General features: G+C 44.1%; 1 protein-coding gene and 1 pseudogene across 2 annotated transcripts; both read left to right on the top strand.

Annotated features, from left to right (window-relative positions):
- Nucleotides 1-1,288: 1,288 nt before the first annotated feature.
- LOC123990426 lies at nt 1,289-10,169 on the top strand (annotated as a pseudogene).
- Nucleotides 10,139-25,801, top strand: LOC123991395 (importin-4-like). 2 transcript variants are annotated; one of them, XM_046292957.1, is made up of 29 exons: nt 10,139-10,276; nt 14,686-14,772; nt 14,901-14,980; nt 15,125-15,166; nt 15,368-15,497; nt 15,695-15,874; nt 15,981-16,046; nt 16,219-16,320; nt 16,434-16,517; nt 16,799-16,954; nt 17,077-17,130; nt 17,349-17,458; nt 17,651-17,889; nt 18,141-18,254; nt 18,489-18,602; nt 18,857-18,980; nt 19,140-19,251; nt 19,504-19,622; nt 19,820-19,897; nt 21,085-21,142; nt 21,276-21,381; nt 22,863-23,056; nt 23,530-23,580; nt 23,668-23,793; nt 24,035-24,261; nt 24,438-24,570; nt 24,873-24,977; nt 25,080-25,149; nt 25,251-25,801. In XM_046292957.1, the coding sequence occupies exons 1-29, from the start codon at nt 10,238-10,240 to the stop codon at nt 25,379-25,381; spliced, it is 3,231 nt and encodes a 1,076-aa protein (XP_046148913.1). In that variant the 5' UTR covers nt 10,139-10,237; the 3' UTR covers nt 25,382-25,801. The 2 variants fall into 2 exon arrangements, with proteins under 2 accessions (XP_046148913.1, XP_046148912.1); XM_046292956.1 differs by lacking the exon at nt 10,139-10,276 and adding an exon at nt 13,869-14,397.

The following is a 25,801-nucleotide window of genomic DNA, read 5'->3' as shown; positions in this document are numbered from 1 at the left end:
GTCTTGTTTATAGGGCAAGGTGTGGGTCAGGTCTCAGCCAATCATCAAGTCTTCCATTCAGGTATCGGTATTGAGGCCGCGCCCCTTGAAAGGTCTGTTCAGGAGAAATTACATTTTTCTAATTTAATCACTGCCCTGAACTTTTAATGTATTTCTTGAACTAGTAATTCTAAGAAGCAAAATAAGCAGCAAAAAACAACATTTTTTCTCTCAGAAAAACTATTTGATGGTTGATTTATTTTGGTGCAATTTATTAGTCATTATCCAACATATATATCAGATATCCATTAAATCCCCACTATTTTATATTTTAAAAACATATTAGTTTAAAAGTTTCATTAATTGGAAGTAACACAATGAGTGGACACTTAATGGTCACAGTATTTTGTAATATTTGCAACTGTTCGTGTATCCCATATTTTATCCTCTCTCAACCTTTGAATAATGTGTTGGTTTAATGAGTACAGTTTTCTGCTTAGTCTGCTTCTCTTATATTTTAATTCGTTAGCTCTATAATTGAAATTTCAATCATAGAGTCATATCAATTCTATGTGTAAAGCCTAATTTATAATAATGTTCATTCTCTCACATCCCTGCCATAAAGTGTCTCTTCAGAGCTGTACTGATCTCTACCTGGGCAGAGGGGGGGTAGAGGGGGATGGGGGTGATAGGGGGGTAGAGTGGGGTGTGTGTTTTGGGGGATGGGGGTGGTGGGAGGCTTGTTGGGGGGGGAGGGCAGGCAAGTGAATAGAAGATGTATCCTAAATTATTTTTTATTCTAAATGCATTTAATATATAAATCATAGGGCTATTTTTTATTTTGCTTTCATTTAGCATCCTTTGTAGATGCCCAAAACAACACAGATAAATGTAACTGCATGTTATGGCAAATGTGACTGAAGCCTATCTATTCTCAGCAGTTTGTGGGTAGAACTTTATTTGATTGTTAAAAGGTTAAAATCGGATTGTGTGAACGTTTGGTTTTGCTGCACCAATGAAGGGAGAAATACTTATTATAAACCGGGTTGTTGGAATGCTGATTGGCTGAAAGCTGTCGTATATCACACCTTATACCACAGGTAATTGTTTACTGTTTCTAATTACTTTTGTAACCAGTTTATAATAGCAATAAGGCAACTCGGGGGTTTACGGCAATATTGTGTACTGTGTACCAAATTATGTCACGAACGAGTGTGGCTAAAACACAGTTATTTTCCTACATGGTCTGTCTCACTTTATAAACTTGACAGTTCACTGATGTTTTAGCTGCCTGGCTAGTTTACTTTATTTCAGTCAGTATTCGCCATATCCAACATGTTTTTCCTCCTACAGGCCACCGCCCAGCTGAAGCTGGCTTTTAAAGACCCAGCCATCATCCCAGAGTTGTGTGCTGTCATGACTGGGTCCCAGAACTCGCAGGTATGTAGGTGACACATGAGTTACACTAACACCTATCATCTGTGTGAAGATACCAGATGTGTTGAACCCAGGGCCTTACATGAGTTATCTTTGTGTGGCTTATCGCTGACTCTCCCCCCTGTCATCAGATCCGCCAGTCAGCTGCAGTAATGTTGCGGATGAGAGTGAAGAAGCATTGGAAGAAGATTAGCCCTGATCACAGAGAGAGGTTGGCTGCCCTTTGTTGTCCAATCCCCCCCCCCCCAATCAGTCATTTTCAATTCCTCTGTATTTGGACTGTTGAATGAATTCCCACTGAGCATTCTTTTTTAAACATTTCTATTGTATTTGAGATGTTTTTTTTGCTTCATAGTTTGAAAGCAGTGGTCCTGCAAGCCTTCCAGCAGGAGACAGAGTAAGCATATTTTATCCTTTACATAAAAACACAGTCACACATTTTATTTTGAGGTGGAAAACGCGATTTATTAGAATATCAGAGGATTTTCAAACAGATAGCTATAACCTATATCGGGCCATAACCACTAACTCATCCATACACACCGATGAAACTTGTTACATCTGAACTTGACAATAACCCCTGTCTCTGTTTCCAGACACACAGTACGCCACTCCCTCTCGCAGCTCAGCGCAGTGATGGTCAAACACGAGACGCCAGACCGCTGGCCTGCTCTATTCACACTCCTCAACCAGTCCACCAAGAGCAACAACCCAATGGACAGACAGGTATCAGCTTCTTTAGATAGAACTAAAAAACTGCAACATCTTTGTTGTAATTCACGGGATATAAAAGGATGGCTTCAGTTGGCTTGTCCTGACAACGTGAACATCGAGAGGTTGGGCTTTACGTGGATTTGACCGGCGCTCTTGATGGTTGCTCACTGATTGGTCAGAATATGCATTGATCAAAATGTCTCCCTCAGGTGGGTCTACTCTTGCTCAGCAAAGTGGTGGAGTCCAATCCGGAGCCCTTCAAGCCCCACTATCGCCAACTGCTGCAGCTGTTTGGCACCGTGCTGCAAGACCTGGACAACCCCACAGCCATGTACTACAGCATCCTCACACTCACCGCTATGACTGCCTACACTGGCACAGAAGAGATGGTGAGGCCACAATATTATCTATTTGATGTCCTTTTGGAGTGAACAGAGGTTTTAGTCTACCAGTTTCCTTCGTTGCTGTGTTGAAATGAAATGTCTTGTCTTTCAGAACCTAATGCGCTCCCTCATCCCAACACTGATCATTGCTCTCAGACACCTCATCAAGGCAGACCAGGTAGGGAATAGTTCAATATGTCAGCCCCCACTAAGCACCACTGGTGACTGCACCGGTCTTCAGGGATGACTGTTGAAAAACACTATTGTCCCTTGATTGGAGTTATTCTATGTGTTGATCAGGCCAGTGAGGCCATGGAGGTGTTATTAGACTGTTTCTATGTGTTGACCAGGATCAGGCCAGTGAGGCCATGGAGGTGTTATTAGACTGTTTCTATGTGTTGACCAGGATCAGGCCAGTGAGGCCATGGAGGTGTTCGATGAGCTGATGGAGAGCGAGGTGTCCATCATGGTCCCACACATCACTGAAATTGTCCACTTCTGCTTGGAGGTGAGAACAAGGAGCTTCTAAAAATATTTCTAATTACTTTTTGCTTACATGCCATTGTAGGAAAAGTGATGGTTTGTCTTATTGACAATGAAATGTGTGTATGTGTGTCTCAGGTCAGTGCAGACACGACACTGACTGACTCCCTGCGTGTGAAGGCTCTGTCCTGCATTGCTTTTCTCATTCGTCTCAAGAGCAAGGTAAAGTCACCAGTTATAAAATGGATGCCCTGGCCTAGATTCACCCTCCAGTGAGCCCTCTTGTCCTTAAACTGAGGTATATGTCAAAAGTCTCTCTCAAGTGGCGTCATCCCTTGTCTCCTTTCCCCATCTCACTAAGTAAATGGACAGGTGAATGCAAATTCCCTAGCCTGTGTTTTCAGGGAAGGAGAGGAAACCACTAAACCATAGAGATGAGCCTTTCTCCTTTTGTGGAGCTTGTCAAGTGATGCATGCTGGGTTGTTCTCTCTCTCCCCTTCAGACAGTGTTAAAGCAGAAGCTGCTCAATCCCATCCTGCAGACGGTGTTCCCCCGTGCTTAGTGCAGCGCCACCACCTGGGGGGGAGGACCCTGAGGACGAGGAGAACAGCAATGAGGACGACACTGACAACGAGAGTCCCAAACACTTTGCTGCTCAGGTAAACTTCCATTCTCTGTTGTTGGACTGTATATATCAAGCACAGAAAATATATCATGCACAGAAAACAGGTGATGTTTTTTCGGAGAGCGTGTTTGAAATAGAATGTATTTTTGTTTGCAGGTTATTGACACCATGGCTCTTCACATGCCCCCTGAGAAACTATTCCACCAACTGGTTAGTGAACACACTCACTTGCTTCATACATCATTTGCCTGCCAATCAGTCATTTCAATTCATATTATTATCATCTCTGTGACATAGCGGTAGGATTGTAGCAGCAGTATTTCTTTTAACTAATTTGCGGTCTTGAAATGAGGTACACCAATTTCCATGCATAGAAGTACATATGGTTTTAGTAAGTATGTATGTCTGACCCATGGTGTGTCCATCAGATGCCGCTGACTCAAGCATGTCTGGCCAGTGATAACCCCTATGAGAGGAAAGCTGGCCTGATGTGTCTGGCAGTGCTGGCCGAGGGCTGTGCCGACCACATAAGGACCAAGTGAGTCCCCTGTGCAATGCTGTTTCTGATGTCTATTCAGTGGCTTCGTGTCCAAAAAAAAGAGTTTTTTTAAAGGTTTACATTTGGCAATGTGTGTAATGTAGATATAAACCACAGTCATGGTTTTTATTTTTCCTCTTATTCAAATGGAGAGATTGTATTTTTCCTGCTAATCCCACTCTGTCTGTCAGGATGCTGTCGTCCATGTTGCAGACGGTGTGCCAGAGTCTGTCAGACAGTAACCAAGTGGTCCGCAGCGCCGGCCTCTTTGCCCTGGGACAGTTTGCTGAGCACCTGCAGCCTGAGGTCAGTAAGTACTGTGCTGAGCTGATGCCACTGTTGCTGGGCTACATGTCTGCTCTGAACCAGGCCAAGATTGGACACGTCACCAAGGCCTTCTACGCCCTGGAGAACTTCCTGGAAAACCTGGGTGAGGATCCTCCCATTCACCTTATCCTGATCCATAACCATCTCTCTTGCTATTATTTGATTCTGTTCTGTTCTATACTCAGATAATAAAATGCTAAACTGTAGCTAGGTAAACAAATATTCAGTCAATGACTCTTGTTTTTTAGTCTCGTCCCCAGACTACTTTCAATGTACAAATAAGATGAGGTTGAATTTGTCATTATCTCTGTTCTGTGCTGATATTTTCACTAACAGTGTTCCATCCCCTATCAGGTTCAGAGATTGAGCCCTACCTGCCCACCCTGATGGAGACCATGTTGTCTGCCCTCAGCAACGCAGAGAACCTGAAGCTCAAAGAGCTGGCTGTCAGTGCTATAGGAGCTATAGGTAACACCCAGCAAAATGCCTTTCAATAGAGCATGTTACATCTCAATAATGTAGCGCTTGTGTCTTCCTTCATCCACACTGGTCTGAAAGCTAAAATGTAGTCCCAGTTGTTTTAAAAACTGTTTTCAGATCAGTGCAGATGGAGAGGACAGAAGTAGAGGAAGCCACTTTAGACTGTTGAGATGCAAGTGGTGCGTACGTCACTAACTGTATTAACTCCTCTCTTCCTTTCAGCCAATGCAGCCAAAGAGAAGCTAGTTCCTTACTTCCTGCCTGTCATTGAGAGTCTGAAGGGCTTCCTCACTGACACCAGGGATGAGATGAGGTCTCTGCAGACACAGGCTCTGGGTAGGTTAACTTTCTCTAAGGCTTAGTCAGTTTGATGTGGTCGTTCAGCAGACACTTTTAGTCAATATGACTGACAGCTTAGACTTGACAGTATACTATATGTGGCCCGGTAGGTTTCTAACTTTAAACTCTTATATTTCATAGCACTATGCTCCAACTAACTGAGCTATCAGAACCCGTCTTGTGTAAACAAGATGAATGAACTATGAGTCACCTGTGAATGGGGATTGATGGGTATACATTGTCCTTTCAGATACTCTGTCAGTGCTGGCCCGCACCATAGGTAAGGAGGTGTTCAGCCCCCTGGCTGCAGAGTGTGTTCAGCTGGGACTCAATCTCACCAACGCTATCGATGACCCAGACCTGCGCCGCTGCACGTACGTAGTTAACGGGTGTTTGTGTGCCAGATACTGCTACTCTCTAGTAGAAGTCCTGCCAACCTTTTTTGGGGTGGGCTATCAGAGTGCATGGCTGTTTTCTGACTTGTAGATTAGTTTGTATATCGCCCAACTCTCTGCCTTTCTCTCGGTGTGTGCAGGTACAGCCTGTTTTCGGCTGTGTCCACAGTGAGTCCAGACTGTCTGAACCCACACCTCACTGCCATCACCACCATCATGCTTCTGTCTCTCAAGTCCACAGAGGGAGTCACGGTCAGTCAATGGGCTTTATGGCTCCAAAACCTTCCAATTCTCACCACTCAGGACGTGGCGGTGTATTCCATTTCAACTCAGCCAATTCAGGATGTGACATGAAATGCATGAATGAAAAGTCCACATAGATACGTAATGACATTTTCAATGGACCGAATTGAAATGAAGTTGATCCTGGTATCATGATATGCACATCCATAATGTCTGAAAGAATTGATCCTCTGATGAACTCTTTCTTTTCTCCATGATCAGGCTCACCTTGAGGAGGACAAGACGTTTGTCCTGCTGGATGACGATGATGACGACGAGGCTCAGGGAGACACCATTTTGGACGAGGAGGGGACTGACAACGTGGACCCAGACATCGCTGGGTACGTCTGAGATGTTGATGATGATCTTGTGATGTTTGATGTTCATACACAATGCAAAGGCTCCCTAAAGCAGCCTTTCAAGGCAGCTCTCATAAAAGGTGTCAATGGTAACCATGTTGTTTTCCCCGGCACTGAGCTAGGCAGAGGGACCTCTCCATCCCCCATCCTAACCTCTGTGCTCTCACTTCATTCCCCAGGTTCAGTGTAGAAAACGCCTACATTGATGAGAAGGAGGACACCTATGACGCCCTGGGAGAGATTGCCTTCAACACCGGGTAAAGACTCGAGAGCATAGACATCTTTGGTGGTGGTTGTCACAGACCATTAAGGCTCTATATTCATTCAGGACTGCATGGTATCAGCAGCCAGCCACTACTCTGGTTCCACTGTTCATTAGTCAGTGCATGAGCAATTCGACATCTGGCATTGTTGGTCTCCATTCCTCTCTGTGCCGGGAGACCTGGTATACAATCGTTTCACTTCCCAGCAACTGAAATGTTCTGTTGAATAAAATTGAAAAAAGGTTATATATTCATTCCTATGCAGTATATACACTATATATACAAAAGTATGTGGACACCCCTTCAAATGAGTGGATTTGGCTATTTCAGCCACAAACAGGTGTATAAAATCTAGTACACAGCCATGAAATCTACATAGACAAACATTGGCAGTAGAATGGCCTTACTGAAAAACTCAGTGACTTTCAACATGACACCATCATAGGATGCCACTTTTCCAACAAGTCAGTCTGAGAGAGCTTCCATGTTAACTGTAAGTGCTGTTATTGTGAAGTGAAAATGTCTAGGAGCAACAACGGCTCAGCTGTGAAGTGGTAGGCCACACAAGCTCACAGAACGGGACCGCCGAGTGCTGAAGCACCGTGTAAAAAACATTGTCAGTTGCAACATTCACTACCGAGTTCCAAACTGCCTCTAGAAGCAACATCAGCACAAAAACTGTTCGTCGGGAGCTTCATGAAATTGGTTCTGGCAGTCCGACGGACAAATCTGGGTTTGGCGGATGCCAGGAGAATGCTACCTGCCCCAATGCATAGTGCCAACTGTAAAGTTTGGTGGATGAGGAATAATGGTCTGGGACTGTTCATGGTTCAGGCCCCTTAGTTCCAGTGAAGGGAAATTTTAACGCTACAGCATACAATGACATTCTAGACAATTCTGTGCTTCCAACTTTGTGGCAAAAGTTTGGGAAAGGCCCTTTTCTGTTTCAGCATGACAATGCCCCCGTGCACAAAGCGAGGTCCATACAGAAATGGTTTGTCAAGATTGGTGTGGAAGAACTTGGCTGGCCTGCACCTGACCTTTTGGTCATGTAGTGTATTTCCCCTCATATACAATGTTAGCACTTTGAGCACTGGGACAGCGTCAAGTCCATTAGTTACTGATGTCCTTTTCTTTCCTGTTCACCCCTTCAGTGCTGCCTTCAAGCCCTTCCTGGAGTCCAGCTTTCAGCAGGTCTATGAGCTGCGTGATGTAAGCACTGTAGCACTGCTCATCCACCCCCTCCTTCTGTGTAATGAGCCATGAAGGGCATTCAGTCAGTGTGTGTGTGTGGGTTAGCATTTGTTTCTCTGACCATGCATTCTGTGTCCCCCTCCCCGCAGTTTCCCCACGAGGATGTGCGCAGGGCTGCCTTCGTGGCCATGGGCCAGTTCTGCCGAGCTCAGCACAAAGTGTGGCAGGAGAATCCCACTGAGGCCGACCACCAGGGTATCTCTCTCTTGCTCGCACTCTCTCTCAGCACACATCACATACAGTAAGTACCAGTCAAACATTTGGACACACCTACTCATTCAGGGGTTTTTCTTTATTTTCTACATTGTAGAATTATAGGGAAAACAACAAAACTATGAAATAACACACATGGAATCATGTAGTAACCAAAAAAGTGTTAAACAAATGAAAATATATTTTAGATTCTTCTAAGTAGCCACCCTTGATGACAGCTTTGCACACTCTTGGCATTCTCTCTACCAGCTTCATGCATTTCAATTAACAGCTGTGCCTTGTTAAAAGTTAATTTGTGGCATTTCTTTCCTTCTAAGACACGAAGGTCAGTCAATTCGGAAAATTTCAAGGACTTTCAAAGTTTCCTCAAGTTCAGTCGTAAAAACCATCAAGCGCTATGATGAAACTGGTTCTCATGATGACCGCCACAGGAAAGGAAGACCCAGAGTTACCTCTGCTGCAGAGGATATGTTCGTTAGTTACCAGCCTCAGAAATTGCTGCCCAAATAAATGCTTCACAGAGTTCAAGTAACACATCTCAACATCAACTGTTCAGAGGAGACTGTGAATCAGGCCTTCCTGGTCGAATTGCTGCAAAGAAACCGCCACTAAAAGACAACGGATGGAAATCTGTCCTTTGATCTGATTCCAAATTTGAGGTTTTTGCTTCCAACCACGTTGTCTTTGTGAGACACAGCGTAGGTGAACGGATGATCTCTGCATGTGTAGTTCCCACCGTGAAGCATGGAGGTGTGATGGTGCAGGGGTGCTTTGCTGGTGACAGGGCCAGTGATTTATTAAGAATTTCGAGGCACACTTAAGCAGCATGGTTATCACAGTATTCTGCAGCGATACTCCATCCCATATGGTTTGCGCTTAGTGGGACTATTATTTGTTTTTCAACAGGACAATGACCAACACACCTCCAGGCGTGTTCGCACTGGGAGCACTGGCCCAGGCTGCTGGACCCCTCGTCGCACGCTATCCCTCAATAATAATGAAGTGTATGTGTGCGTGTTCAGGATTGATCACTGATATGGTTCTGATGAGAAGCTAGACACATTGACCAGCCCTGACCATATCAGTAGATTCTATTATTATATTACTGACCTGTCCCAGAAGACCAGGGTCTTTTCCTCAACTCCTGTCCCTCCCAGAGACTACCCCATGATGCTGTCCCTCTTCTCCAACCTGCTGTCTAAAGAACAGGACAGGAGGGTGATTGACAACCTGTGTGCTGCCCTCTGCAGGATGATCATGAGCAACATGGAGGGTGTCCCTCTGGAACAGGTACTGTCTATGCACATTCATTCATGGGATGTAATACCGGGCCACTGCCTACCTTGAGGTTTGTGCATGACTCATTTGTGTAGAAGTTTGAGTGGCTCTGATGTTAGGATTTGGACCCTCTTGAGAATATCTGCGACCTGTGTCTGTATTCTTGTCTCCAGTTCTTTAATGTCCCAAATGCTGTATATTAGATTTACAATGTAAGAGTTTTCCACATGCTTTTTGACATACAGACACATGAGTTGATGAACTGATTGTTACTCAGTGATGCTCACTTAGCTAACTCTGCCTGTCATAGGTGTTCCCTGCCCTCCTGGCTCGCCTCCCTCTGAAGGAGGACATGGAGGAGAATAAGACTGTGTACAGCTGCTTGGCCATGCTCTACTCTCAGAACCCTGCACTGGTACGCTGATCTTCAGTGGTGTTCTTCCATCATGTTGACTAATCTGATTGTGCTGTTACACACCCATCTGTTTGTATATTAGTATTTATGTTGTCTCCTCAGGTCCTGAGTCAAATTAAGCCAATAGTATCTGCTTCCAGCCACGTCCTGGGAACCAAGGATCTTGACACAGGCGAGAGCTTTAAATCCTGACAGGTTTCCTCACCTTGTTGTGTAGAAATGTTGTCATAACGTTCTAACAATGTAATAACAACGTAGGTCTTTGTCTTCCAGAAACTCAGAACACCCTGGTCATGCTGCTCCGAGACGTCGCTCAGCGTCACTCCAAGGAATTCGAGGTCGCCATGAAGTCACTTCCCGCTGAGCAGAAGATGAAGCTGACAGGGGCCGTTAGCCAATCCTAACACACCACGTCAACCAGCTATTCCATGCCAGTCAAAGCCAGCGAATTGTAGGATTTGTGTTACTACATATGACAAGTGGGACAGTAGTTGGAACACGTTCAAATTGGGTAAACCTGCAAACTCCTCGATTTCTTTAGTGTCCATGTCTCTTTTGTGACCTTTATTAAAAGGTGCGAATTGTCACTTCATACTACTATGCATGTCAATTGAGACGTGCTCAACTACAACAACGTTTTTACAAATTGAAAACGTGTCTAATTAGACACGCACTCATGCAAGAATATTCTACGGTAGTTTGTTCACAAACAATGTTGATCATTTTCGCCCCAAAACAGGCGCTCTACACTTGTAAAGCTGATGTTGATGTGTATTTCAATGTGATATGGAACACCGTTTGGGTGTCAAAAAAGGTACACGTCAAATAACACTATTTGACACGTTAAATAATCTCATAATTTGACAAATAACAGTTTAATTGTAGAATGTTGTGTTGGACTGCAACTTCTGGGGTAGCTAGCTAGCTTTAGCTTGGTACCTGGCTAACACCAATACAACCAGCCTGAAAACAATGACCAGTAGAAACTGCAGTTATTTTCATTATTCTTAGCAATGATTTAGGAATCCTTGTAAGTATTAGCAAGGTAGTCGCTTGTTGTTTGCCTATTGACATTAAACTTCAGTTCATGAAAATAAATAGCTCGACAGCTACTAAACCCTGTTGCCCAAAGTTAACGTTATAAGCAGCCAGCTCGGACCGGGACCGGGTTGTGAAGCTAGCCACAATAAGGATTAGGCACAATGGTGGAATTTGCGGTGTGCCTTCAAAATAAAAGTACCAATTTGAATGTGATGCAGAAGATAACCATGGTGGAATCATGCCATATTTAGACTAGATAAGGTTAAACAAGGTTGGAATGTGAAGCAATGAAATGGGGTATCAGCCTACTTGGTGACACCCACAGAACACAACTGTGAAGAGTTTACGCAAATGTTAGTGTTGTAGCTCTTATTGCAGGACTGTGACTGTGAAATCACTTCCCCAGTCAGCCTATTGTGTGTATTGACATTCATATTGCACTATACAGCTTTACCTAAGGGGTGAGGATCAATAAAATGGGGTATCAGTCTACTCAATACCCAATAAATATTTTCACCACGTCCTCCTCAGAGTTATCAGACTCCAAAACATCGTCACAATATTGTTTTTACCCTGGAATAGTGTTTAATACACATAGGTTGATATTAAATGTGGCTCAATTCACAGTATTTTCAGAGTCCCACAATAAGAGCTACGACAGTAATGTTCTCTGGGTGTCACTGAGTAGACTGATACCCCATGTCATTGAAATACAATCCATAGGTAAGGCTGTGCAGTGAAATAAGTATGGCCCCAATGCAATTCTAACGTTTAATAAATCCAGTGTGATTTCAAAAGATTTTTGTCAAATAGTTTTTTGTTGATTTTATATAATACTCAACCTCGTTTAGCATGAGCTATTCAATTATGGCATAATTCTACTATTTGCATCACTGTCAATGACAATTTTATTTTAGAGGCTAACTGCAAAAGTCAACTATTGTGGTTAATCCTTATTGTGGCTAGCTTCACATAATGGGTCTGACCATTAATCAAATAAGAACTGTCTTGTAAATGAGGGTTATTTTAGATGACCCCAAGCTATATAGTTAGCTAGCTAACTATATAGCTACTGAAACAGGTTGTTGTTTTTGCTATGCTTTTGGGGATGAACATTGTTTGCATCCATGAGCCAGCTAGCTCTTTTTATGACCAGCACTGTGTAGGTGCTCGATTCAACTTTAGCATACGTATCGATGAATCGTTGTGACATTAAATAAGTGTTTTTTTTTTGTGAAAAAATAATTTTAATTTTCATTTCACATTAAAATATATTTACAAATTTAGTGCATAACGTTGTACACAACATGGATACTTACAAACAGTATCAAAAGGTACCGTAACAATATAAGAATATCAAAACTCCTAAAAAAAGTGCTGTTCTGCAGAACCTGACCAGTATTATTGGCCTATATTCAAGATTAACATGCCTCTAACAATCTCCAAAAACAATACAAACAATTCTATAAATAAAAATATATACAATGCCAAAATGCACTCTGGATAAACCTCAGTGTATATAAAATATCTACAAAGGCTTAATTTACATTCCAATTGTACCTATGTAATACAATTATATATCGGTTATAAAAGCATTTACAATGACGGGTAAATCCCTTTCCATCTCTGTTTTACTGATGCAATGCCCCCCTTATCTATTTCGAATTGTATTCTTTTCCAAACTTCCTGTTTTATAAATTGAACCAATCCCGTCGGTGACCACTTGAGGGTGTCATTAACTGCGCCACATCTGGCCTCCCAAAGTTTGGTCTTGATAAGGGACACCAGAGTCACTAATGCAAATAATTGCACCCTTTCCACATTTTTTATTTCAAGTTTGGCAACCCCTTCATAATCAATGTTTTTTTAAATCTCCAAAAAATGTTTACTTTTTCCCCACACTAATTGAGCAAAAGAACATTCCCATAAAACATGGGCAATTGTTTCAATTGCGAAACAATTGTCCCCGGGACAGAATTTATTCAGAGTCAAATTATGATCGTATAAAGTTGAACGGACCGGAAGACGTCTGTGTAAAACAAGCCAATTAAAATCTTTCAGTCTGTTATCTAACCCTTTTAATTGTGTCCGTATCCAGGTGGAAGGCGATATTGGTAATATGTCTCTAGGACGACAATTTTCTATTAATTTTGCGTATAGCAATCTGTGGTTGATTACATTTTCTTTAACTTTGCAGACAGGGGTTTTCCTTGCCCATTCCACTATTTTCTTAAAATGTAACGTGATAATTTCAGCTTTTGGCTTACTATTATCCCACTTCACCATGAATCTTAACGGTACAGACAGCAAGAATTTGATTAAAATGTGACATTTGTGTACAGAAGACGACAAAGGTTTGAGTAGAACAACGCATCTAGCTTGAGAGGAATATGAGGGAAATCCTCTATAGGCAAGGTACATCCGATCTCTACGGATGTACTCATATCCCCCCCCAAAAGAAATTAAACAGTATGAAAGTTTTTCTTAGGGACACCGGCATGGGAAACACATAGGCAAGGTGAAGTAATGAAGGCAGAATGTCCGCCTTCAGCACTAGCACCTTCCCACTAAAAGATAGTCGCCTTACTTTCCACAGTCCCAATCTTTTATTAATTGATATTAGTTTTTCTTTCCAATTAAACATGTCATCTTTGTGATAGTGTAATCAATGTGTAATAACTAGTAAACATTTTTTTTAAATGTATGAATTCGTTAAATTATGTGACGTGCAGTCATATTCAGGTCCTGGGTGGTCAAACAAGCTTATTTGACACGTCAAATAGTGTTATTTGGGACGTCAAATAGTGTTATTTGGGACGTCAAATAGAGTTGTTTGGGACGTCAAATAGTGTTGTTTGGGACGTCAAATAGTGTTATTTGGGACGTCAACTAGTGTTATTTGGGACGTCAAATAGAGTTGTTTGGGACGTCAAATAGTTGTTTGGGACGTCAAATAGAGTTGTTTGGGACGTCAAATAGTGTTATTTGGGACGTCAACTAGAGTTGATTTGACACATCAAATAGTGTTATTTGGGACGTCAACTAGAGTTGATTTGACACATCAAACAGTGTTATTTGGGACGTCAAATCGTGTTATTTGGGACGTCAACTAGAGTTGATTTGACACATCAAACAGTGTTATTTATTTTCAAAACGGCGTTCCAGAATGTGGCCCTTTTAACGAGGCTGTTCACGTGGAACTCCCTGGGTTGGTTCTGTGCCGCGTGGCATTGTGATAGAACGAACCAGACTGGGATTCGAATCCCAACCGTCGCCTAAATTGAGGTTCCTCTAAATCGGCGGAGGAGAAGATTATCCAGATATGTTTTGATACGCTAATAGCTAGCAGAGTTGCTAACTAGCTACAGATCATTTGTTGACATATTAGTCGAGTTAGCAAACTGGCTATACTTTGACCGTTCTCCCAGTTTATGCCTGTCAAATGGTCATGTTTTAGCGTGACAGTTCGCGCATCATTTTGAATAATAACCTCTCAGAAACACTTGAGATTTTGGAAGCGCCAAGATGTCTGGGGAACTAGAGCAGATTCTCTTACAGCTCACGGAGCCTGAAAATGCGATTATTCAGCAGGTAAAGACTCCTGATTTAGCCTGTGAAATTGGGATTGACACTTACCCTGACATGCTTTGATAACAAGCACCAACGGGCTATCAAAACTGTTAACGTTTAGTTGTCAAAATGGACAACTATTAGCAATCAAAATTAAGTCACGAACGAGTGTGGCTAAAACACCGTTTTTTTCCTACATGGTCTGTCTCACTTTATAAACTTGACAGTTCACTGATGTTTTAGCTGCCTGGCTAGTTTACTTTATTTCAGTCAGTATTCGCCATATCCAACGTGTTTTTCCTCCTACAGGCCACCGCCCAGCTGAAGCTGGCTTTTAAAGACCCAGCCATCATCCCAGCGTTGTGTGCTGTCATGACTGAGTCCCAGAACTCGCAGGTATGTAGGTGACACATGAGTTACACTAACACCTATCATCTGTGTGAAGATACCAGATGTGTTGAACCCAGGGCCTTACATGAGTTATCTCTGTGTGGCTTATCGCTGACTCTCCCCCCTGTCATCAGATCCGCCAGTCAGCTGCAGTAATGTTGCGGATGAGAGTGAAGAAGCATTGGAAGAAGATTAGCCCTGATCACAGAGAGAGGTTGGCTGCCCTTTGTTGTCCAACCCCCCCCCCCCCAATCAGTCATTTTCAAATCCTCTGTATTTGGACTGTTGAATGAATTCCCACTGAGCATTATTTTTTAAACATTTCTATTGTATTTGAGATGTTTTTTTTGCTTCATAGTTTGAAAGCAGTGGTCCTGCAAGCCTTCCAGCAGGAGACAGAGTAAGCATATTTTATCCTTTACATAAAAACACACAGTCACACATTTTATTTTGAGGTGGAAAACGCGATTTATTAGAATATCAGTGGATTTTCAAACAGATAGCTATAACCTATATCGGGCCATAACCACGAACTCATCCATACACACCGATGAAACTTGTTACATCTGAACTTGACAATAACCCCTGTCTCTGTTTCCAGACACACAGTACGCCACTCCCTCTCGCAGCTCAGCGCAGTGATGGTCAAACACGAGACGCCAGACCGCTGGCCTGCTCTATTCACACTCCTCAACCAGTCCACCAAGAGCAACAACCCAATGGACAGACAGGTATCAGCTTCTTTAGATAGAACTAAAAAACTGCAACATCTTTGTTGTAATTCACGGGATATAAAAGGATGGCTTCCGTTGGCTTGTCCTGACAACGTGAACATCGAGAGGTTGGGCTTTACGTGGATTTGACCGGCGCTCTTGATGGTTGCTCACTGATTGGTCAGAATATGCATTGATCAAAATGTCTCCCTCAGGTGGGTCTACTCTTGCTCAGCAAAGTGGTGGAGTCCAATCCGGAGCCCTTCAAGCCCCACTATCGCCAACTGCTGCAGCTGTTTGTCACCGTGCTGCAAGACCTGGACAACCCCACAGCCATGTACTACAGCATCCTCACCCTCACCGCTATGACTGCCTACACTGGCACAGAAGAGATGGTGAGGCCACAATCTTATCTATTTGATGTCCTTTTGGAGTGAACAGAGGTTTTAGTCTACCAGTTTCCTTCGTTGCTGTGTTGAAATGAAATGTCTTGTCTTTCAGAACCTAATGCGCTCCCTCATCCCAACACTGATCATTGCTCTCAGACACCTCATCAAGGCAGACCAGGTAGGGAATAGTTCAATATGACAGCCCCCACTAAGCACCACTGGTGACTGCACCGGTCTTCAGGGATGACTGTTGAAAAACACTATTGTCCCTTGATTGGAGTTATTCTATGTGTTGATCAGGCCAGTGAGGCCATGGAGGTGTTATTAGACTGTTTCTATGTGTTGACCAGGATCAGGCCAGTGAGGCCATGGAGGTGTTCGATGAGCTGATGGAGAGCGAGGTGTCCATCATGGTCCCACACATCACTGAAATTGTCCACTTCTGCTTGGAGGTGAGAACAAGGAGCTTCTAAAAATATTTCTAATTACTTTTTGCTTACATGCCATTGTAGGAAAAGTGATGGTTTGTCTTATTGACAATGAAATGTGTGTATGTGTGTCTCAGGTCAGTGCAGACACGACACTGACTGACTCCCTGCGTGTGAAGGCTCTGTCCTGCATTGCTTTTCTCATTCGTCTCAAGAGCAAGGTAAAGTCACCAGTTATAAAATGGATGCCCTGGCCTAGATTCACCCTCCAGTGAGCCCTCTTGTCCTTAAACTGAGGTATATGTCAAAAGTCTCTCTCAAGTGGCGTCATCCCTTGTCTCCTTTCCCCATCTCACTAAGTAAATGGACAGGTGAATGCAAATTCCCTAGCCTGTGTTTTCAGGGAAGGAGAGGAAACCACTAAACCATAGAGATGAGCCTTTCTCCTTTTGTGGAGCTTGTCAAGTGATGTATGCTGGGTTGTTCTCTCTCTCCCCTTCAGACAGTGTTAAAGCAGAAGCTGCTCAATCCCATCCTGCAGACGGTGTTCCCCGTGCTTAGTGCAGCGCCACCACCTGGGGGGGAGGACCCTGAGGACGAGGAGAACAGCAATGAGGACGACACTGACAACGAGAGTCCCAAACACTTTGCTGCTCAGGTAAACTTCCATTCTCTGTTGTTGGACTGTATATATCATGCACAGAAAATATATCATGCACAGAAAACAGGTGATGTTTTTTCGGAGAGCGTGTTTGAAATAGAATGTATTTTTGTTTGCAGGTTATTGACACCATGGCTCTTCACATGCCCCCTGAGAAACTATTCCACCAACTGGTTAGTGAACACACTCACTTGCTTCATACATCATTTGCCTGCCAATCAGTCATTTCAATTCATATTATTATCATCTCTGTGACATAGCGGTAGGATTGTAGGAGCAGTATTTTTTTAAACTAATTTGCGGTCTTGAAATGAGGTACACCAATTTCCATGCATAGACGTACATATGGTTTTAGTAAGTATGTATGTCTGACCCATGGTGTGTCCATCAGATGCCGCTGACTCAAGCATGTCTGGCCAGTGATAACCCCTATGAGAGGAAAGCTGGCCTGATGTGTCTGGCAGTGCTGGCCGAGGGCTGTGCCGACCACATAAGGACCAAGTGAGTCCCCTGTGCAATGCTGTTTCTGATGTCTATTCAGTGGCTCCGTGTCCAAAAAAAATTAGTTTTTTTAAAGGTTTACATTTGGCAATATGTGTAATGTAGATGTAAACCACAGTCATGGTTTTTATTTTTCCTCTTATTCAAATGGAGAGATTGTATTTTTCCTGCTAATCCCACTCTGTCTGTCAGGATGCTGTCGTCCATGTTGCAGACGGTGTGCCAGAGTCTGTCAGACAGTAACCAAGTGGTCCGCAGCGCCGGCCTCTTTGCCCTGGGACAGTTTGCTGAGCACCTGCAGCCTGAGGTCAGTAAGTACTGTGCTGAGCTGATGCCACTGTTGCTGGGCTACATGTCTGCTCTGAACCAGGCCAAGATTGGACACGTCACCAAGGCCTTCTACGCCCTGGAGAACTTCCTGGAAAACCTGGGTGAGGATCCTCCCATTCACCTTATCCTGATCCATAACCATCTCTCTTGCTATTATTTGATTCTGTTCTGTTCTATATTCAGATGATAAAATGCTAAACTGTAGCTAGGTAAACAAATATTCAGTCAATGACTCTTGTTTTTTAGTCTCGTCCCCAGACTACTTTCAATGTACAAATAAGATGAGGTTGAATTTGTCATTATCTCTGTTCTGTGCAGATATTTTCACTAACAGTGTTCCATCCCCTATCAGGTTCAGAGATTGAGCCCTACCTGCCCACCCTGATGGAGACCATGTTGTCTGCCCTCAGCAACGCAGAGAACCTGAAGCTCAAAGAGCTGGCTGTCAGTGCTATAGGAGCTATAGGTAACACCCAGCAAAATGCCTTTCAATAGAGCATGTTACATCTCAATAATGTAGCGCTTGTGTCTTCCTTCATCCACACTGGTCTGAATGCTAAAAGGTAGTCCCAGTTGTTTTAAAAACTGTTTTCAGATCAGTGCAGATGGAGAGGACAGAAGTAGAGGAAGCCACTTTAGACTGTTGAGATGCAAGTGGTGCGTACGTCACTAACTGTATTATCTCCTCTCTTCCTTTCAGCCAATGCAGCCAAAGAGAAGCTAGTTCCTTACTTCCTGCCTGTCATTGAGAGTCTGAAGGGCTTCCTCACTGACACCAGGGATGAGATGAGGTCTCTGCAGACACAGGCTCTGGGTAGGTTAACTATCTCTAAGGCTTAGTCAGTTTGATGTGGTCGTTCAGCAGACACTTTTAGTCATTATGACTGACAGCTTAGACTTGACAGTATACTATATGTGGCCCCGGTAGGTTTCTAACTTTAAACTCTTATATTTCATAGCACTATGCTCCAACTAACTGAGCTATCGGAACCCGTCTTGTGTAAACAAGATGAATGAACTATGAGTCACCTGTGAATGGGGATTGATGGGTATACATTGTCCTTTCAGATACTCTGTCAGTGCTGGCCCGCACCATAGGTAAGGAGGTGTTCAGCCCCCTGGCTGCAGAGTGTGTTCAGCTGGGACTCAATCTCACCAACTCTATCGATGACCCAGACCTGCGCCGCTGCACGTACGTAGTTAACGGGTGTTTGTGTGCCAGATACTGCTACTCTAGTAGAAGTCCTGCCAACCTTTTTTGGGGTGGGCTTTCAGAGTGCATGGCTGTTTTCTGACTTGTAGATTAGTTTGTATATCGCCCAACTCTCTGCCTTTCTCTCGGTGTGTGCAGGTACAGCCTGTTTTCGGCTGTGTCCACAGTGAGTCCAGACTGTCTGAACCCACACCTCACTGCCATCACCACCATCATGCTTCTGTCTCTCAAGTCCACAGAGGGAGTCACGGTCAGTCAATGGGCTTTATGGCTCCAAACCCTTCCAATTCTCACCACTCAGGACGTGGCGGTGTATTCCATTTCAACTCAGCCAATTCAGGACGTGACATGAAATGCATGAATGAAAAGTCCACATAGATACGTAATGACATTTTCAATGGACCGAATTGAAATGGAGTTGATCCTGGTATCATGATATGCACATCCATAATGTCTGAAAGAATTGATCCTCTGATGAACTCTTTCTTTTCTCCATGATCAGGCTCACCTTGAGGAGGACAAGACGTTTGTCCTGCTGGATGACGATGATGACGACGAGGCTCAGGGAGACACCATTTTGGACGAGGAGGGGACTGACAACGTGGACCCAGACATCGCCGGGTACGTCTGAGATGTTGATGATGATCTTGTGATGTTTGATGTTCATACACAATGCAAAGGCTCCCTAAAGCAGCCTTTCAAGGCAGCTCTCATAAAAGGTGTCAATGGTAACCATGTTGTTTTCCCCGGCACTGAGCTAGGCAGAGGGACCTCTCCATCCCCCATCCTAACCTCTGTGCTCTCACTTCATTCCCCAGGTTCAGTGTAGAAAACGCCTACATTGATGAGAAGGAGGACACCTGTGACGCCCTGGGAGAGATTGCCTTCAACACCGGGTAAAGACTCGAGAGCATAGACATCTTTGGTGGTGGTTGTCACAGACCATTAAGGCTCTATATTCATTCAGGACTGCATGGTATCAGCAGCCAGCCACTACTCTGGTTCCACTGTTCATTAGTCAGTGCATGAGCAATTCGACATCTGGCATTGTTGGTCTCCATTCCTCTCTGTGCCGGGAGACCTGGTATACAATCGTTTCACTTCCCAGAAACTGAAATGTTCTGTTGAATAAAATTGAAAAAAGGTTATATATTCATTCCTATGCTGTATATACACTATATATACAAAAGTATGTGGACACCCCTTCAAATGAGTGGATTTGGCTATTTCAGCCACAAACAGGTGTATAAAATCTAGTACACAGCCATGAAATCTACATAGACAAACATTGGCAGTAGAATGGCCTTACTGAAAAACTCAGTGACTTTCAACATGACACCATCATAGGATGCCACTTTTCCAACAAGTCAGTCTGAGAGAGCTTCCATGTTAACTGTAAGTGCTGTTATTGTGAAGTGAAAATGTCTAGGAGCAACAGCGGCTCAGCTGTGAAGTGGTAGGCCACACAAGCTCACAGAACGGGACCGCCGAGTGCTGAAGCACCGTGTAAAAATCATCTGTCAGTTGCAACATTCACTACCGAGTTCCAAACTGCCTCTAGAAGCAACATCGGCACAAAAACTGTTCGTCGGGAGCTTCATGAAATTGGTTCTGGCAGTCCGACGGACAAATCTGGGTTTGGCGGGTGCCAGGAGAATGCTACCTGCCCCAATGCATAGTGCCAACTGTAAAGTTTGGTGGATGAGGAATAATGGTCTGGGACTGTTCATGGTTCAGGCCCCTTAGTTCCAGTGAAGGGAAATCTTAACACTACAGCATACAATGACATTCTAGACAATTCTAGGCTTCCAACTTTGTGGCAACAGTTTGGGAAAGGCCCTTTTCTGTTTCAGCATGACAATGCCCCCGTGCACAAAGCGAGGTCCATACAGAAATGGTTTGTCAAGATTGGTGTGGAAGAACTTGGCTGGCCTGCACCTGACCTGTTCGATGAGTGGGTGTCCACATACTTTTGGTCATGTAGTGTGTTTCCCCTCATATACAATGTTAGCACTTTGAGCACTGGGACAGCGTCAAGTCCATTAGTTACTGATGTCCTTTTCTTTCCTGTTCACCCCTTCAGTGCTGCCTTCAAGCCCTTCCTGGAGTCCAGCTTTCAGCAGGTCTATGAGCTGCGTGATGTAAGCACTGTAGCACTGCTCATCCACCCCCCCCTTCTGTGTAATGAGCCATGAAGGGCATTCAGTCAGTGTGTGTGTGTGTGGGTTAGCATTTGTTTCTCTGACCATGCATTCTGTGTCCCCCTCCCCGCAGTTTCCCCACGAGGATGTGCGCAGGGCTGCCTTCGTGGCCATGGGCCAGTTCTGCCGAGCTCAGCACAAAGTGTGGCAGGAGAATCCCACTGAGGCCGACCACCAGGGTATCTCTCTCTTGCTCGCACTCTCTCTCAGCACACATCACATACAGTACCAGTCAAACATTTGGACACACCTACTCATTCAGGGGTTTTTATTTATTTTTTACTATTTTCTACATTGTAGAATTATAGGGAAAACATCAAAACTATGAAATAACACACATGGAATCATGTAGTAACCAAAAAGTGTTAAACAAATGAAAATATATTTTAGATTCTTCTAAGTAGCCACCCTTGATGACAGCTTTGCACACTCTTGGCATTCTCTCTACCAGCTTCATGCATTTCAATTAACAGCTGTGCCTTCTTAAAAGTTCATTTGTGGCATTTCTTTCCTTCTAAGACACAAAGGTCAGTCAATTCGGAAAATTTCAAGGACTTTCAGAGTTTCCTCAAGTTCAGTCGTAAAAACCATCAAGCGCTATGATGAAACTGGTTCTCATGATGACCGCCACAGGAAAGGAAGACCCAGAGTTACCTCTGCTGCAGAGGATATGTTCGTTAGTTACCAGCCTCAGAAATTGCAGCCCAAATAAATGCTTCACAGAGTTCAAGTAACACATCTCAACATCAACTGTTCAGAGGAGACTGTGAATCAGGCCTTCCTGGTCGAATTGCTGCAAAGAAACCGCCACTAAAAGACAACGGATGGAAATCTGTCCTTTGATCTGATTCCAAATTTGAGGTTTTTGGTTCCAACCACGTTGTCTTTGTGAGACACAGCGTAGGTGAACGGATGATCTCTGCATGTGTAGTTCCCACCGTGAAGCATGGAGGTGTGATGGTGCAGGGGTGCTTTGCTGGTGACAGGGCCAGTGATTTATTAAGAATTTCGAGGCACACTTAAGCAGCATGGTTATCACAGTATTCTGCAGCGATACTCCATCCCATATGGTTTGCGCTTAGTGGGACTATTATTTGTTTTTCAACAGGACAATGACCAACACACCTCCAGGCAGTGTAAGGGCTATTTGACCAAGAAAGAGAGTGATGGAGTGCTGCACCAGATGACCTGGCCTCTACAATCGCCTAATCTCAACCCAATTGAGATGGTTTGGGATGAGTTGGACCGAGTGAAGGGAAAGCGCTCGGCATATGTGGGAACTACTTCAAGACTGTTGGAAAAGCATTCCAGGTGAAGCTGGTTGAAAGAATGCCAAGAGAGTGCAAAGCTGTCATCAAGGCGAATATAACTATTTTTTTCTTTTACTACATGATTCCATGTGTTATTTCATCGTTTTGATGTCTTTGCTATTATTGTACCATGTAGAAAATAGTAAAAATGACGAAAAACCCTTGAATGAGTAGGTGTCCAAACTTTTGACTGATACTGTGTGTTTATCTATACCTCTCTCGCTCTACATCTCTATTTATACCTCTCTCTCTATTCCTCTCTATCTACACCTTTCTTTCTCGTTATACCTCTCTCTCTTTGTACCTCTCTGAAACAAAACATTTAGTTATGCTTCTCTTCCTCCGTCCAGCCCTGCAGAAGCTGCTGGGGGTGGTGCTGCCAAGCTTCCTGGAGGCGGTCCATAGTGAGCGTGAGCGCCAAGTGGTGATGGGCGTGCTGGAAGCCATGAACGCTGTGCTGAAGGCCTGCCAGGGGGAGGCACTGCAGAGCCCCGGGCGCCTGCAGGAGATCAGCCAGGCCATCCGAGACGTGCTCAAGAAGAAGGTGAGCCCAGACCAACCAAGCTGGGCCTGAGCTGGGTTTCCCAGATTAATTCATTTAGGATTTCTGAAATCAGGATATGTGTTTGTATTTATTATGGATCCCCATTAGTTCCTGCCAAGGCAGCAGCTACTCTTCCTGGGGTTTATTAAGGATCCCCATTAGTTCCTGCCAAGGCAGCAGCTACTCTTCCTGGGGTTTATTAAGGATCCCCATTAGTTCCTGCCAAGGCAGCAGCTACTCTTCCTGGGGTTTATTAAGGATCCCCATTAGTTCCTGCCAAGGCTGCAGCTACTCTTCCTGGTGTCCAGCTAAATGTAGGCAGTTATATGCAATTAAAATAACATTAGATTTCACAACACATTGTGTTCCCTCAGGCCAGTTCCAGTGGACTAGTGCGTTAGCCTAAAAATGTCTACAGTAAAATAGGAAAACATTCTGATAAGCCATTGACCCCGTCCCCCGTCCCTCTACAGACTGTGTGTCAGGACGGAGGAGGAGACGAGGCAGATGATGAAGAGCAGCAGGTGAGACTTCCTCTCTTTCTTTTACCACTCCTGTCCATCACCGGCAGGACTGGCTGTACTTTCAGGTGTATGATGTGAACGTTCTAGGCGGAGTATGATGCCATGCTGCAGGAGTTTGCCGGCGAGGGGATCCCCCTGCTAGCCTCTGCCGTCCCAGCGGAGACCTTCCAGCCCTATCTCAACGAGCTGCTGCCGCTCATCATGAACAAGGCTGTGAGTAACACAACCATCACCACACCTTTTCTCCCTTAACACAAGTCATTTACTCTAGTTGACAAGCCATCAATATAGAGATAAATAGACCTAATTCCTAGTTCATTTTTGGTTGAAATTTTACAATTTCCTCAATTAAAGTTTTATTTGCAAAAAAAGTCACCATAAGCACAGAAAGGATAAACCTTTTATTTAGAGATGTAGTTAAATGTATTGAATGAGTGGATTTCTTCCTCTGTAGAAGTTGTCGTACACAGTGGCCGACCGTTCATTCTCCGTGGGCACGCTCGGAGAGATCCTGCAATCCCTCGTCAACGTATCTGGGGGCAGGGCCTGTGCTGGCAAACTGTCCAATCAGCTGCTGCCTGTCCTAGTGGCTGGGGTGAGAGACAGCGACACTGAGGTTCGCAACAACAGCGTGTTCGCACTTGGAGCACTGGCCCAGGCTGCTGGACCCCTCGTCGCACGGTATCCCTCAATAATAATGAAGTGTATGTGTGCGTGTTCAGGATTGATCACTGATATGGTTCTGATGAGAAGCTAGACACATTGACCAGCCCTGACCATATCAGTAGATTATATTACTATGTTACTGACATGTCCCAGAAGACCAGGGTCTTTTCCTCAACTCCTGTCCCTCCCAGAGACTACCCCATGATGCTGTCCCTCTTCTCCAACCTGCTGTCTAAAGAACAGGACAGGAGGGTGATTGACAACCTGTGTGCTGCCCTCTGCAGGATGATCATGAGCAACATGGAGGGTGTCCCTCTGGAACAGGTACTGTCTATGCACATTCATTCATGGGATGTAATACCGGGCCACTGCCTACCTTGAGGTTTGTGCATGACTCAAAGATTTGTGTAGAAGTTTGAGTGGCTCTGATGTTAGGATTTGGACCCTCTTGAGAATATCTGCGACCTGTGTCTGTATTCTTGTCTCCAGTTCTTTAATGTCCCAAATGCTGTATATTAGATTTACAATGTAAGAGTTTTCCACATGCTTTTTGACATACAGACACATGAGTTGATGAACTGATTGTTACTCAGTGATGCTCACTTAGCTAACTCTGCCTGTCATAGGTGTTCCCTGCCCTCCTGGCTCGCCTCCCTCTGAAGGAGGACATGGAGGAGAATAAGACTGTGTACAGCTGCTTGGCCATGCTCTACTCTCAGAACCCTGCACTGGTACGCTGATCTTCAGTGGTGTTCTTCCATCATGTTGACTAATCTGATTGTGCTGTTACACACCCATCTGTTTGTATATTAGTATTTATGTTGTCTCCTCAGGTCCTGAGTCAAATTAAGCCAATAGTATCTGCTTCCAGCCACGTCCTGGGAACCAAGGATCTTGACACAGGCGAGAGCTTTAAATCCTGACAGGTTTCCTCACCTTGTTGTGTAGAAATGTTGTCATAACGTTCTAACAATGTAATAACAACGTAGGTCTTTGTCTTCCAGAAACTCAGAACACCCTGGTCATGCTGGTCCGAGACGTCGCTCAGCGTCACTCCAAGGAATTCGAGGTCGCCATGAAGTCACTTCCCGCTGAGCAGAAGATGAAGCTGACAGGGGCCGTTAGCCAATCCTAACACACCACGTCAACCAGCTATTCCATGCCAGTCAAAGCCAGCGAATTGTAGGATTTGTGTTACTACATATGACAAGTGGGACAGTAGTTGGAACACGTTCGAATTGGGTAAACCTGCAAACTCCTGCACTTGAACCATTCTACTATTAGGATTCTATCATTATTCAGAGGTTCTGTTCCTAGTTCTCACTTTTTAATTTATATTGTCTGTGCTTTTTAGAAGTTCTTAAATTTTTTGTGTGTTACTAGTATGTGTTTGTTTGTTTTATTTTTAGTCTGATACTGGTTTAACCTTGTTGTAACTGAGAGCCTCCATCTATTTTCTGCTGTCCCCCTTTTACCACACATTTGATCAACTGGCTTGACTAGTATTGAGTGTGAAGCAATGAACTGAACTCATGATAAATGCCTTTTTCTCAGA

This window comes from Oncorhynchus gorbuscha, linkage group LG12 (genome assembly GCF_021184085.1).
Source record: "Oncorhynchus gorbuscha isolate QuinsamMale2020 ecotype Even-year linkage group LG12, OgorEven_v1.0, whole genome shotgun sequence".
In the NCBI taxonomy this organism is placed as follows: domain Eukaryota; kingdom Metazoa; phylum Chordata; class Actinopteri; order Salmoniformes; family Salmonidae; genus Oncorhynchus; species Oncorhynchus gorbuscha.
The sequence above is the reverse complement of the archived record's forward strand: the minus strand, read 5'-3'. Positions and strand labels throughout refer to the sequence as shown.

Coding starts and splice junctions, on each gene's coding strand:
- LOC123991395 (XM_046292956.1), top strand. CDS start 14,332: ATGTCTGGGGAACTAGAGCAGATTCTCTTACAGCTCACGGAGCCTGAA. Junction 17,131..17,348: donor AGAAACTATTCCACCAACTG/GTTAGTGAACAC, acceptor TGTGTCCATCAG/ATGCCGCTGACTCAAGCATG. Junction 19,252..19,503: donor AGTCCACAGAGGGAGTCACG/GTCAGTCAATGG, acceptor CTCCATGATCAG/GCTCACCTTGAGGAGGACAA.